This window comes from Mytilus edulis, chromosome 2 (genome assembly GCF_963676685.1).
Source record: "Mytilus edulis chromosome 2, xbMytEdul2.2, whole genome shotgun sequence".
NCBI classification, from domain to species: domain Eukaryota; kingdom Metazoa; phylum Mollusca; class Bivalvia; order Mytilida; family Mytilidae; genus Mytilus; species Mytilus edulis.
This window is the reverse complement of record NC_092345.1, coordinates 78,736,545-78,752,272: the sequence shown is the minus strand read 5'-3', so window position 1 is coordinate 78,752,272 and position 15,728 is coordinate 78,736,545. Positions and strand designations below refer to the sequence as shown.

Sequence of the window (15,728 nt, the reverse complement as noted above, 5' to 3'; positions counted from 1 at the left end):
AGGAAGACCTTTTCAGTGGAAAGCCCAAAACCTAGTACTTTATTACACATCTATAACCATACAATCCGACCAATCTTGTTGTATGGATCTGAAATTTGGGGTTATATACCACATAAGAAACAAATACATTTGGATAACTTTATATCAAAAGAAACTGATTATCTTGTACTAGAGAAAATTCATAGTAAGCTTTGTAAATTTTCACTTGGAGTTAATATAAAAACATCAAATACGGCATGTAGAGGAGAAAGGTTCACTCCCTACACTGTATTATGTAATAATGAATATGGTAAAATATTGGATCCATCTTATGAAAGATATTGAACCTTCAAATATTATTCTAAGGGAAGCCATAAATCTATCTCATTCTATGGACAAACATAACCAGGAATCTTGGATAGGAAGCATTAAACATATATTTAAATTTCTAGACTTAGAATATCTATTTGTTAACCAGTCAAACTTTAAACAAAACCATATTCTAAAAAAAGTAAAAACATCTTTAACTATTAAATTTAAAGAAAGCTGGTTAGCTAGTTTAGAAAGCAATTCTGGGAAGTGTACTAATTTACAATCTGGCAATAAATTAAGAACTTACAGAAAATTTAAAAATATTATTATGTTTGAACCATATTTAAAAATGAATTCAAAAAAAGACAGGCAAATAATCACAAGATTTAGAACTAGCTGTCATGATCTTGAAATCGAAAGAGGGAGGTATATTGGAAATAAAGCTGAAGACAGAAAGTGTAAGCTATGTAAGAACGCAGTTGAAGACGAACTACATTTTCTTTTAAAATGTCCTGTTCTAAAAGATACTCGATCTCAACATCTATCTAATCTAAACTCAAAATTTTTTCAAGATTATCTGATGAAATGAAATTTGTTTGGATTCTTTCATCTGAAGATTTGTTTGTTACTTCAAACTTATCTAATTTATTGCACTCCCTTTTTGAAGATCGAAAGAAAATTAAAGAAAATATTGTAGTTTGAAAAAAAAAATAGAAGAAAAATATATATACATGTATATAGATAAATATATATAGGAAATAAAATTGATCAGGAGTTGTCTCCCATAGACCTAGAACTATAAAGATTTATGTAATTTCTCCAGGTCACAGTGGCACCCATAACAACTATGTTTTGTCAATAACTTGGTTTATATCAGGTTAATTAGTGTAAATGTGTATTCATGTGGTTTTTTGTTCAAATGTACTTTAATCATTCTAATCATTTTCTGTGCTTTATTTTGTAATTCATTTGATTGTATAGCTCAAATTTTGGGCACCATGATTGGTTAATAAAATTATCTATCTAAACCGCTTAAAACAAGTGCAAAGGAGGGCAGCCAGGTTTGTAACTATTAACTACACTGATAAAACATCTGGATGTGTTAGAGCTATGGTAAAGACACTAGGATGGGACCAACTAGCTAACAGACGAAGTTACCATCGACTCGTCATGCTTTACAAGACCCAGCATGAGCTAGTGGACATTGATGCCAGTTCCATCTTACGTCTAAACGATCGGCAAACAACGCCTATATCAACCACCAGCAAACCAGAGAGTATATAAGTGTTCATACTTTCCACGGACTATACAAGAGTGGAACCACCTTCCAACAGCTACAACTGAAGCGCTGACAATAGAGGGGTTCTGGAGTACACTAGCCAACAATAGTGCACTTCAAAAACCAACACCATAGACAGCAGCCATAGTTTTAAATTGCTGTCTCATTCTCGGTCTAGTGGACTTCTTTTACATTTTTTTTGTAGAAACAAATGAAATAACAAAACAAAAGATTCTTCTTATAAAGTTTATCAGTTATCCTTGTAAGACATAGGACCAACAGATAGAACTGAAGCTATTAAAGAACTTTATTGTAAAAATATATACTTCTTTTATTCAAATGACTTAAATTGTTTAAAACAACCATTTACTAGGAATGAACTAAAACAAAATATTGGTTCAACTTTGTTCTAATTGATAAGTGAACTAATCTAAATTGACTTATTAGATTTATCACGAAATAATAGGCCTTACTTGAATACTTTTTATATTAGGATTGCATGTTTTGTCAATTTTTTTTAGAAAAAAAATATCTTGTTAATCCTTTAATATTAATCATTTATATTTGCACGGAATCACTTTATGTAGTGTATATCAAAAGTAACAGACATTTTCATTTCTATATATCAAATATCTATAATGTGAATTTGTGTATTTCATTTTGAGGTCAAATATTTGTGTATTGAGCCTGTTAATTGAGATAAATAATGAAGGAGCTGTATAATTATGTAAGACTGAGGTTTATTAGTAATGTGATCAAAAGGATGCCATTCAAGGAGATGGGGCTTTGTTGTCTCTGATTGCTTAGTGATTATGACAGTTGTCAATCATGTTGTTATTGTATAACTCTTTAAATATAAAATCAAAAAATAGCCTGCACGTCAATACCTTAAAAGACATAAAAGTTCAGCTATAAAAATATATCCAAATTTTTTCACAGTTTATATGTGCATATATATAAACAGACAAGAGAACTATAGGGAACTATATTTCAGTGTATACATTTGGTAGATTTAGCAGCTTACCTGTGCTACTTGTTTTCAGATATGTAAGTGCCTTATGAAAGATTTGGAACAAGTTCCAATCTTTCCAAAAACTTTAATATTTAAAAAAAGACCATTACTGAGAGTGATTGAGCCAAATAATCTCCAAAGAAATGAGCCAATTTAAATATAACTGCATACCAAATATCATTCATTGTCCTTATCCTATTGGTTCCCTATAAACTGACCTAATCACAAACTAATACCCTGTTGGCCACAACAACACTGAAAACTTTGTCAAGGCAAATGAAAAAATCTTTTTCACAAAAATATTCAATTTCAACTTACTTTACTGACCAAAAAGAAGATATTTAAAAACAAGAATGTGTCCACAGTACACTGATGCCCCACTTGCACTATCATTTTCTATGTTCAGTGGACCGTGAAATTGGGGTAAAAAATATTATCATAGGGAACATGTGTACTAAGTTTCAAGTTGATTGGACTTCAACTTCATCAAAAGCTACCTTGACCAAAAACTTTAAACTGAAGATGGACAGACAGCCGGACAAACAAATCACAGACCAGAAAACATTATGTCCCTCTTCTATCGTAGGTGGGGCATAAAATAGTGTAAAAATTGTCATTCCAGGTAGTATATGTTTACTCATGTTTGTAGTCAACTGCTGATTTGTGCTTTATTGAACTATTTTTACATCTTGTATTTTCTCATCAGTTTGGCTGTTTCAAGTTTCTGCAACAATAAAAAAAGAAAAAAAGAAAACAAAATATGCAAAATATGCAAAAGTACTCATTCATTGGTTTAATACGGTGACAATTTCAACTTCTTCGTAGATAAAGGAAGATTTTTGTTATAGTTTTAACTGGTAAATAAAAGGTGAAGGACACTAAGTGATGAAAATATCTGGAAAGACCATAATGGAAAATAAACAGCTGCCCCATGAGCGCATGATACGCCCGACGTCTTGTGTGGAAGTTTTATGCAATAATTATAAATAGTTTCTAAGGAGTTTTAAGCAATAACCATTTATTGTTTTCGAGACACGGCGGGACATGTGAACCCCCCCCCCCCCCCCCCCCCCCCCTGTTTTTTATTTACAAATATCGCTAAAATAAAATTTTGAATCAAACCAAAAAGTATACAGATCTTTAAATTAGTATAACAAAGAAGTGTGTACAGTTTCAAGCAATAATCATAAATTGTTTTTGAGATACGGCGCGACATGTAAAAAAAACCCTCCCCTTTTTTACAAAATACTCAATAACTCAAAAATAAAATTTTGAGTCATCACCACAAAGTATACAGATCTTTAGATTAATATAACAAAGAAGTGTGTAAAGTTTTAAGCAATAATCATAAATCAATTTTGAGATACGGCACGACATGTAAAAAAACCCTCCCCCTTTTTTACAAAATACTCAAAAACTCAAAAATGAAATTTTGAATCATCACCAAAAAGTATACAGATCTTTAGATTAATATAACAAAGAAGTGTGTAAAGTTTTAAGCAATAATCATAAATCGTTTTTGAGATACGGCGCGACATGTAAAAAAAAACTCCCCCTTTTTTTACAAAATACTCAAAAACTCAAAAATGAAATTTTGAATCATCACCAAAAAGTATACAGATATTAAAATTAATATAACTAAGAAGTGTGTAAAGTTTTAAGCAATAATCAAGAAAAGTTTTTGAGATACGGTGCGACATGTGAAAAAAAAACACACCCCTGTTTTAGTTACAAAGTGCCGTAACTCAAAAAGTTTAAATCTTATTTTCACCAAAAAGTATACAGATCATTTGACCATCATAAGAAACACTATATTAAGTTTCATGAAATTTGGATAAGTCGTTCTCAAGTTACGGTGCGACATGTTTACGCCGGACAGACGGACAGACGGACACCGGACATTTGTATACCATAATACGTCCCGTCAAAATTTTGACGGGCGTATAAAAATGGCCCAGATGAGCATAAAAAATCAAACTGCATAGTAATATATCAATCAAATAGAATATGGAAAATTCGAAAAATCTTTTGAAAATCACATGCGATTAGCCATTATATACCATATGCATGACACACAAAACTTGTTATGAGACTAAATCTGTTACATTATATATATATCTAAAGTCTTTTTGTTATACATTTCTATTTTAGAATCCAAACAAGAGGAAATAAATACATGACAATATCAGCTCCCTGTCTTAGTCCTGAATATGGCAAAGATTCTAGTAAACACAAGTGTCAGTTAGCAAGTTTAATTAATGAAATGAAACAATTATGTTGAAATAATGACTTTTCAATATCACAGCAAAATAAGAATATAATATACAGACAATAAAATCTGTTCCCCATTTCATACCCTCCCTGAACCTGCAGAAACTCAAACCTTCTCCTCTTAGCAACCTCTGGCAAGTTTCCATCTTTCTATATAAAAATGCATTATGGCTACGACACCATAAAATGTAATGCATCTTAGATCTGTAGTTGCAAATAAAAATAAATAAAACATTTAATGAAAATGATTAACAATAACAACAGATTGTTTCCATTGACTTGATATATAATAATGCCATGTTTATGTAGCTTATATCAAGTTTTTCCAAGTAGTGTCCTAATCTCTTCTGAAGTCTCTAGCTCTGATGGTGAAAGTCCATCACTATCTTTCAGTGACTTGTCCGCACCATGTGATAACAATATCTGCACAACCTTTAGATGTTCACAACTAACAGCTGTAAGAAAGAACAATGATTCTCATGATTGCCAATACTTTTCACAAGAGACCAAATGACACAGAATGGAACATGGGGTTAAATCTTAAAATATCAAAGTCATAAAAATAAAATGAATCAGTATAAGATTGAAAGTAAAAATTAAAATCATGCAACATTCAAATTTTGACAAATATGAAATATGGAACTTTACATTGTTATTGAACCAAGAAATCAAGTTGAGGTGAAGTTTACCCTTCAAGACAGACATGTAGAAGTTGCAATGATTCTACATTCCAAATATGGTTTTCCTTAAACTCATTGAACCATAAAAAGTAGGTCAAATGATAGAAGAAACTTCCAACCATTAGGCATCTGTATAATAGAATTTGATTATGCAGTTCTTCTACCTACTGTAATATAAAGTTTCAAACAAGGAGCTAATTTAATTTTTCTGCAGCAATCCTTTGCTTCTCATTCTGAAACGTTAGAATATAAAACTCACCATAATGAAGTGGAGTCTGTTTGTCTTCATCCTATCAATAATAAGATTTTCATGTTTAATAATCTTCAAGATCATCAAATATTTTACCATTTCATTTATAATAAGCAGTAGCTAATTGTGTATGCTGATTAGGCTATTCTTCAATCAATGATTGAAAACAGTATGCTCCTATTCCACGTCAGAATTTACTTATTTTACCCTATGAACTCACAAATTATTTTGTTTCTCAGTCACATGAATGTTGCTTTTGGGTGCTTGTTTAACTAAAGTATTTTAGTCTAACAAATTTGATGTGAATGCTTCTGTTTTCATAGCCGGGGATTTGGGGGTACTGCACAACAAAGATTTTGCAAGAACCCCAGGCTAATAAAATCAATCACAAAAAAAAATATCAAAAAAATTGTTTTAAAGTTATCTATCCATAAACTAAAAGCAGATTTATTGACATATTCACTTAACTAGATGTGTCAAAGCGACACAAATGGCCCAGTCTCAAAAAGTTGAAAAATCTGCAATTTCAATAACACATATATGCATGTGGACACAAACATGATGGTAGTCTCACATAACAAAAATCAGCTTGAAACCTGGAGGCGTATAGAAAAATGTCCTTATAACTGTGATTTTCAACATTTTTCAAAGTTGTAAACCCTTACTTTTCGCAAAAATAAGTGGAGCAGAACGAAACTTAAACTTGATCTGTAACTCATTACGGTTAGCTCACATACAAAAAATCAGCCAAATATCTGAAAGCATTTAGAAAAAAGGTGTGTATAACTTTATCAAAGTCCAAACCCTGTAATTTCAGAAAAAAATTAGCAGAGCGGAACAAAACTTAAACTTGAACTGAAACTCATATTGGTTAACTCACATGACAAAAATCATCCCAATATCTGAAAGCGTTTAGAAAAAAAGTCCATATAACTGAGATTTTCAACAATTTATCAAAGTCCAAAGCTCGTAATTTCGGCAAAAATTTGCAGAGTGGAACGAAACTTAAACTTGATCTGAACCTAATCATGGTTAACTCGCATAACCAAAAATCAGCCCAATATCTGAAGGTGTTTAGAAAAAAAATCTGTATAATGGTTTGTTGCGGAATGACGGAATAATGGAATGACAGAATTACGGAATGACGGAATTACAGACAAGGTAAAACTATATGGGGCCGAAAACTTTGTTGCAGGGCCATAAATTATTTAAAGATCAGTATATTACTAAGAATGAAAATGTTTTTGATATTACATTTCTTGAGCAATTTCAATAATTTCTAAAAAGACAATAAAACTTCTTGTCCTAAACAAATATTGGACACTGGGGGTTAAGCAAGAAAGAATTACACTTCTTACACATTCATTCCATACAGAGATTAGAGAAACTGAATATTTCTTAAAATGGACTAAAATTTCCTTACCTGGATATCAATATTTGCCTTTTTATTAAGTAGACATTCTACCATTTCACTTAAACCTCTGTCACAAGCCCAGTGCAGTAAGGTCATTCCCTGCAATTAATTTGTCAAACAAATACATATCAACATGAGACTTTAGTGAGCCAGGATTAAGATTAAACAATAGTTAACAGTTATGTTTAACTTCTATTGTACTGTTGTATTCTTAAAACCTTTAAACTTAAAATAATACATTTTCACATATATATCCAATAATATCTAAAAAAAACTGTGAAAGTCTTTTTGAACCTTTCGGTCTATAAATATTTTTATAATGATACTATTGATGATTATGCAACATGCAGTGGTCAACAGTCTAAGTCTAATAAAAATTGATTTTGCCATGCATTGTGATCAATATACTCGAAACAATGATATAACAGCACTGCTATATCATATCAAAATAACAAGTCATTTGACTACGATCAATCTTCATTTAATAAAATATGTATGAAACTGTCATGCTTTGTTGATATTAAAGTCTTAACAAAAAAATACTTTTTTTTTTTTTTTTTTTTTTTAAATGTTATAATATTTTATTTGAATTTTACATTTGTTAGAGATACAAGAAGTACCGGTACCTTATCCCGGCCTCGTTAACATTAGTATATAGCATTTTATTGATAAGTTAGTACTTGTTAGTGCACAATATGTATATATAGTAATAATGACATGTATGTAACTGAATAGAAATATGATAACATGGTGTATAATAAATTCTAATTTATGAAATTAATTTAATTTTTGCTGCAACCAGATTATGGAATTTTTCGTATTTGCCTTCTTTATTTATCAATATTTCATGATATTGAAGAAATTCTTTTTTGAAAATTTCAAACATATTAATTTGTTTTGTTTTTTGTTCGGATATATAGTATCCTTTGTATACAGTAAAAAGAATAATTGTAATTAAATCATTAATACTGTAGTAACTTGTATCGTTTATTTTGTATCCGTACAAAAGTGATTTAATTGATATGATGTGATGTCCTATTTTAAGTTTATCAAGTAAAAGTTTTATTTGATTCCAAAATGATTTCAGAAATTTGCATGTTAAAAAGTAGTGCTCATAATCTTCGATGACATCACAAATATTACATAGCGGAGTTTTAGTTATTTTCCAAGAGAAAAGTAATTGTTTGGTTGGTAAAATGTAGTGCAGAAATTTCCATCTTAACATTTTGAATTTATTATCTTGTATATAGTAAGAGATATAATTTAGCATTTGTTGTCTTTTGTTTGTGTTGTTTTCCAAGATAAATATGTTGTCCCATTTTTGAAATCCGATTGGTTTTTCATAATATCTATTTAAGAGGGAGATGTAGATGTCTTTGGAGGAAATGTTTTTAAGTGATACCATTTTCCCTTTTTTATCTTTAAATTTATATTCGGAGTCAATGGTGACTTTTGTTTTTAATGATTCTTCTTTAGTTAGCTCTTGTAACCACTGTTTTGGTATTGCTTTCATTAATTTAGAATATTCTGAAAACCAGTTAGCATGACAGGAAAGTTTATCTAAGATCATGTTTTGATTAAATTTTCCTTTATTATCAATAATGTCATTTAAAAAAAGAATTTTGCTGTTTATCCAGTTTTTGAAGATGAGACATTTACCGTTTAATTTGATATTTTTATTGCCCCATATAAGCTGCTGTCTTATTTGTTTATATGATAGATGATCCAATTCCTTTTCAGATTTTGTATTTATCCATGATTTGATTATTCTTAAGTAAAATTGTGGAATTAGTTCTTTCAGTTTATAGACCAAATTAATATTGGTAAAATTCATTTTAAATATAAGGAATTCTTGTCCAAATTTATCAAAATAAAATCTTGGTAATACATGTACTTTCCAATTGGGTGATAGATCTTCGTTGTCGATGAGTTTTTTTACCCAACTAATATTTATCGCTTCTAGATATTTATCTATGTTTATCATTTTAAGCCCGCCAGCATGGTAATTTTTACTTATTATATCCCTTTTAACCTTTTCAGATTTATTATTCCATGTAAAACTGTATATTAATTTTTTAAATTTTGCTAGGTATTCGTTATCAATTTCGCTTACAGATGCAACATAAGTTATATTCGGTAAGATTAATGATTTAACAAGAGTTATCTTACCTAACATAGTTAAATTTCTTTTATTCCAATCTTTAATTATTTTTTCAGATTTTTCGTATTGTCGTTGCAAGTTTAATTTTTTACACTCATTTTTATTAAGTCCAAAGTATATTCCCAAAACTTTTATAGGTTTTTGTGTAAAATTAATGTTTTCAACTTTATCTTTGCAGGACTTTAAATTGCCGAGCCATATTCCTTCTGTTTTATTTCGGTTAAGCTTTAGGCCTGAAAGTGATCCAAAAATTTCTATAATATTCAGAGTTAATGACACTTCTTGTTTTGAATTTAAAAATAAAGTGGTGTCGTCTGCAAGCTGGCTTAATTTTAATGTATGGGTTTTATTATCTAGTTTAATTTGAAAACCTTTAAAATTTTTATTTTGTCTTAATCTACTAGCTAAAATTTCAACAGCAATTACGAAAATTATAGAACTCGCGGGACACCCTTGACGGATTCCGCGCTCAATGTTGAAGGGTCTTGAAATCCAACCATTATTTAATATGCAACCCTTTATATCTGTGTATAACGTATTTATCCACCTCAAAAGAGATTCCTGGAAGCCAAATTTCTTTAAAGAACAATACATAAATTCCCATTCTAGCGAGTCAAATGCCTTTGTGAAGTCTAAAAATAGGATAGCTCCATCTACATTGAATTTTTCCGAATAATCTATAATATCTTGGATTTGTCTAATATTAAATCCTATATATCTGTTTTTTACATAACCGTTTTGATCACTATGAATGATTTTATGCAATATTGGTTTCAGTCTTTGTGCAAGAGAGTATGCTATAATTTTGGTATCTACATTTAGTAAGGTAATTGGTCTATAATTATCTAAATTTAATGGGTCGTTTTTCTTGTATATAAGGGTAATTAATCCAAGTTTCTGAGAATTTGTTAATTCTTTTTTTTCATAGCAATTATTAAAAACATCTACAGCAAAGTTTTGTAAGTTTGACCAGAAAGCTCTATAAAATTCAATTGAGAGACCATCGATACCTGGTGTTTTATTAAGTTTCATTTTAAAAACAGATTGTGTACATTCCTCTATTGTCAGGTTGCCGTCAATTTCATTGCCTTCTTTTGTACTTAATTTGTAATTTATTTTAGTTTTTTCAATATAATTTTCAATTTCTGTTAGATCAGGGTTAGTTGACTTATATAAATTGACATAATAATTTCTCCCCGTATCTAATATTTTGCCTTGATCTTCTGTTATTTCTCCTTTACTGTCCCTTATAGCAGTAATGTTTTTCCTTGTTTGTCTTGATTTTTCTAATCCCAAGAAATATTTTGTATTTTTTTCGCCCTCTTCTATCCATTTAACTCGTGATCTTATTTGTGCCCCTTTTATTTTATCTGAATATAGAGTTTGTAGCGTTTCTTCTGTTTTATTTATTGAATCTATTATATTTGGCAAATTATTTTTTCCATCCAGGTTGTTATCATGAATTTCATTCAAAAGTTTAAGTTCTTGTTCTAGTTTTGTAATTTCATCTCTTTTATGTTTAGCTTTTAATTTACAATGTTCTATAGTTTTCTCTCTTACTTCTATTTTAAAAAGATCCCACAAAAAAATACTTAAGAAAAATTCTTTAAAATTCAGTTTAAATTGGCTTAGTAGTTCAATTTCATCAAATGTATTCAAGATTTCAAAAATCATATCTTCAGAAACCTGTATTTTGTTCTCTTTTCTATATATGTGATTGAATTTGTGCTATGCATATTCAGTACTTTAAATAATACAATTATTGATTACTAACTGCATCATCTAAGCCATTGATGTCATTATTTTCACTTTGCAGTATTCTAGACATTTGGTTAATGTCTCCTTCTTTACACCAATCAAACACTGTCTTGTTCTGATTGTCTAACTCTGGGTCTGTGTTAGACATAGTGCTCACTGATACCCATGATGATCCACCACTAGGTTGCTTATCATCAATAGTGTCCATCTGTAATAAAAACTGTTTTTAAGATTTTTTTTATCGATATTCCTTTATAAAAAGAAACTTAATGGATTCAAATTTTGACTATATCTATCACTTCCAGCTAATTAAAACCATCAATGACACTTGATGATCAGAAAACATGGACCACTGTTGAGAATTAAATGTTCTATCTTTGAAATTAATTTCACAATTTATAAAGAAATAGGATTCACATTATAATATTATTAATATTAATAAATAAATGAAACTAATTAATAACATGATCAAAATACAACTCCTGGAATCATTTACATGGTTGTTATTCATCTTTTATAATCGACTATCTATCAAGCTGGATAACCAAAGCATTGCTATATTGCTATAATGATATTCACCTCTGCTTCCCATCCTGGGTAAAGTGAAGTCATATGTGAAATATATTCCAACATGGCCATTTCTCTTGGCTTGTCTCCAAGTCTCTTCCAAGCTTCCCTATATTACAAAAAAAAGTTTTTTTATATTTTAATTATAACCCCATTAAACACAATGTGTATACTAGTACTCAATAAACAAGAATCTGTGTCCCCTCTCTCAATAAATTTAGATGTTTGGTGAACAGTTACATTTTGGTTAAAACAGATTTGGTACAGTGTACATGTATCTGATACAAATCATTAAGAAAATTTAAGTATAAAGACTAAAGTAAGAAGTTGTCTGCTGGTCTGGTAAGCAAGCAGTGGTGACATCTGTTATATATGTCAGATAATAGAAAGATAACTAATTTATGGTTTTGCAGTGTATGCAATATTAAAGATCTCAATCTAAACAAACATGATGTTCTTTTATGCTTGCAATTAAAAAGTTAGAATGACATTTCAAAAAATGTTTTGTTACTAGTAAAAAAATTGTATACAGGGGAAATTCTGAAAACAACTATTTGGAGGCCAATGCCTCGGACATATAGCAAGTTATTTGATCTCTTGATTTGCTAGCAGATCTAACAATTATACAGTTTACTTTTAAACAGTACAAAAAATCAGTCAAAATGTGTACATACATTGTATATCAGTAATTTTTTATTTGTTTCATCATGTTTGGCTCTTTTTTTCTATTTTGACCCTTTAATTAATAAGTTTTATACATTTGTTTAACATTTCTTAAAATTACCATTTCTGTTTGCCTTGAAAATCAAACATCCCTGGCTTTTTGGAATTACATTGTCCTTCTGTTGCCTACAAGGGAATTGGAAAACTATCACATTACTATCATGACTAAATATTTATTTTGAACGCAAAAAGTCAATTCAACAACATTGATGAAACCAGCAAATCCTTGGGCATGTTGGGCTGTCAATTTGCTTCTTAAAAATTACATGTACAGGCATTCACATATGGTTATCGATAACTTCTTTTGTGTAATCTTTATGTTGTTTATCTTGTCCAGTGACAATTCCATAGTCAGTCAGGGGTACTACTTGTACAAGTAATTTTTATTTACTTGAAGAAGTAAATTTAAATATATACATGTACAGTTATATTAAAATTCGTCATTTGCGAAAAAATTTTGCAAAGAAATATGTATAACGATTTATTTTCATCCATCTTCTTTATTTACTTTTTTCAGGTTTCTCAGACTTTACCTGATCAGACAATACTCGGAATTCTCCTTGAGCTTGTTAAGATTTTGACAGAAAATCAATATTCAGCTGATTGCATTTTATAGCTACATGTATAGACAACAAAGGACTAATTAATAAAGGTGTTGATTGTATTGTCTGACAAAATGATATAGTTAAATGGCCTCTGTCACATGTCACATAAAGGATGTATTAAAACTACTTTGCGACACAGGTGTTCGAAGCAAACTTTTGATGTAATAATGATAGTCCAGAAAAGAAAACTGTTGTTATGACGAAATATGTTTAAAAGCAAGAAAAATCTCCGATTTAAAACTTTATCCTTTGACTTTGATATAGATAATTGATTGGAGAGAGTACTTTAAAGTGGTTTGAGTGACATAACGTGTTTCAAGCATAGTTTTACGTCTCAACTTTTTCATTTATGATGGTCTTGAAAAGAAAACTGTTGTTATGAAGATATCTATTCAAAAGGTTGGGAACTGCTCCTCGAAGAGGAGTTACCCTTCAATGTATTGACTACACCTTAAATGAGGGATCAATTTCAAGTGATAAAAGCTTTTGTTTTGTTGTAAAATCCACTGCTTAGACCAAAAGGGCACCTATTTTTTCTTTTGAAGACACTTTCCCAAAGAACTGTACATCTTTCCGGTATTATATGGTCAAAACATGTCTAAGAATTTTGTTATATTCCGGGACTGATATCTTCTTTATTATCAAAAGTAAGTGGCCTCCTCTTTTAGAAAAGTTGTTCAAAATATAATGATATTTCCTGCTTTTAGGTTTAAAAAAAGTTCCTTCTTTTTAGAATTAAATGCTTAGTGTTTATTCATTACAATGTAGACTCTAAGATAAGTTTCAGAGAATAATTATAGACAACAATGGGGCAAACGCATCTTATTTAAGAGGGGCTAGAAAAAAAGGAAAATTTTAAACGAAAAATATATTTATGTTACATGGTTACTTGGTGAAAAAAAAATAAAGTGGCGAAAAGTATATTGATTTGGCGAAAGAGGTGGCGAAAAATATAATTGACCCAGGGGAAACCCTGGCTAAAATTAAAATTTCAGGTGTCATTCAGTCATTTCAAGTGTCATGGATAATGACAGTGACATTCAGTCATTCCAAGTCTCATCCAGATAATGATGGTGTCATTTGGACATTCGTGTTAACCATCACATAATTCAGTGGGATAGACAACTGTGGAATCATATAACATCTGATGATCATATGTAATACAAAAATTTGGGGCTGAGTCCCATTTCTCAGAAGATCATAGAGATGCGTCAACCTTACTGTCTATAAAGGGATAGCTAAAAACAACATTACAATACTGTTGTCAGGTCATTGAAGATTGCATATTTTGGCTTTAAACATGTTAAAGTTTAATATTGATTCACTTATAGGGTCTTTGCATTGGAACTAAACACATTTATTTAAAAAAAAAAACAGTTGTTGGCATGACACAGGTTATGTTCTTCTAATATATTTTATGATAGTATAATTCTTAACCCCTAACGGGAGGGATTGTGCCCGATAAGACATAATCTTTCAATCAGTTTAATTGAGGTCTGGAGCTGGCATGTCAGTTAACTGCTAGTAGTCTGTTGTTATTTATGTATTATTGTCATTTTATTTATTTTCTTTTGTTACGTCTTCTGACATCAGACTCTGACTTCTCTTGAACTGAATTTTAATGTGCTTATTGTTATGCTTTTACTTTTCTACATTGGCTAGAGGTATAAGGGGAGGGTTGAAATCTCATAAACATGTTTAACCCCGCCGCAATTTTGCGCATGTCCCAAGTCAGGAGCCTCTGGCCTTTGTTAGTCTTGTATGATTTTAATTTTAGTTTCTTGTGTATATTTCAAAGTTAAGTATGACATCCATTATCACTGTACTAGTATACATATTTTTTAAGGCTTAAAGGAGCCAGCTGAAGGACGCCTACGGGTGCGGGAGTTTCTTGCTACATTGAAGACCCATTGGTGGCCTTCAGCTGTTGTCTGCTCTATGGTCAGTTGTTGTAGCTTTGACACATTCCCCATTTCCTTTATACATTTTATTGTAAGACAAGTGATGAAAACTGTCACTTTATGTTTCATGGAATATAAATCAGTTTTCAGCTTTTGTTTTGAACCATTTTTTCCGAATGTTTTGTACGTTTTTTGATTAACCATATAATTTAGCACCTGTTTGTATCGGGCATAAAAATATAATAGATTATCGCCATTCTGAGATCCAGCAACGTGTCGAAGATACTTCGATGCACCCTCGAATAAATCTTTTATATCTTCTTGCGAACAATCGCCGAATTCGTCTGCCATGATGGCGATTGTAAATTTGATCCGTTAACGGGTTTCATTTCCGAAAATACTAAAACAAATACTACAGTATCCGTAAGGAACCCGGATTTAAAAAAAGTCAACTTAAACATCCATATCATATTTGTATATTTTTTTCAATGACATTGTTTTCATGCTACTTTGTTTTAGCGTGTTTACGTATTTTTTTGTTAAAATGAACTTCAATTACCCTAATCATTTTTTTTTAATTTGTGTGTGTCACGTACAGTACTAATTCATTTTATAGTATTGCTTACATTTTGGACACCTATTAAAAGTCCTTTTTTGTTAAAAAGAAATATATCGCCTATCTTATCATATTGTTCACTTTAAAAAAATTCAAATTTTGGTATTGCAAGATTGATTTAAAGTTACCTTTTCAAACAACCCTCATCACTAGCAAATAAAAACAAACAATACTTATACATGTAATAGAACAACATAATT

At 30.2% G+C, this 15,728-nt stretch overlaps 1 protein-coding gene across 1 annotated transcript; it reads right to left on the bottom strand.

The window, feature by feature from the left end:
* Positions 1–4,818: 4,818 nt before the first annotated feature.
* On the bottom strand, positions 4,819–15,296 carry LOC139513031 (acyl-CoA-binding domain-containing protein 6-like). Its single transcript, XM_071301113.1, has 7 exons — positions 15,129–15,296; positions 12,468–12,532; positions 11,696–11,792; positions 11,133–11,324; positions 7,207–7,296; positions 5,793–5,823; positions 4,819–5,308 (listed from the first exon to the last, which is right to left on the bottom strand). The coding sequence occupies exons 1-7, from the start codon at positions 15,261–15,263 to the stop codon at positions 5,169–5,171; spliced, it is 750 nt and encodes a 249-aa protein (XP_071157214.1). The 5' UTR covers positions 15,264–15,296; the 3' UTR covers positions 4,819–5,168.
* Between the last annotated feature and the right edge of the window lie 432 nt (positions 15,297–15,728).

Bases quoted from the DNA above. Each gene is read 5' to 3' on its own strand.
- LOC139513031 (XM_071301113.1), bottom strand. From the start codon at position 15,263: ATGGCAGACGAATTCGGCGATTGTTCGCAAGAAGATATAAAAGATTTA. The intron at 7,297-11,132 runs GTTAGTAATCAA...AATTAATTGCAG, and splicing joins TCAATGGCTTAGATGATGCA to GGAATGACCTTACTGCACTG. The intron at 5,824-7,206 runs GTAAGGAAATTT...TATTATTGATAG, and splicing joins AGGCAAATATTGATATCCAG to GATGAAGACAAACAGACTCC.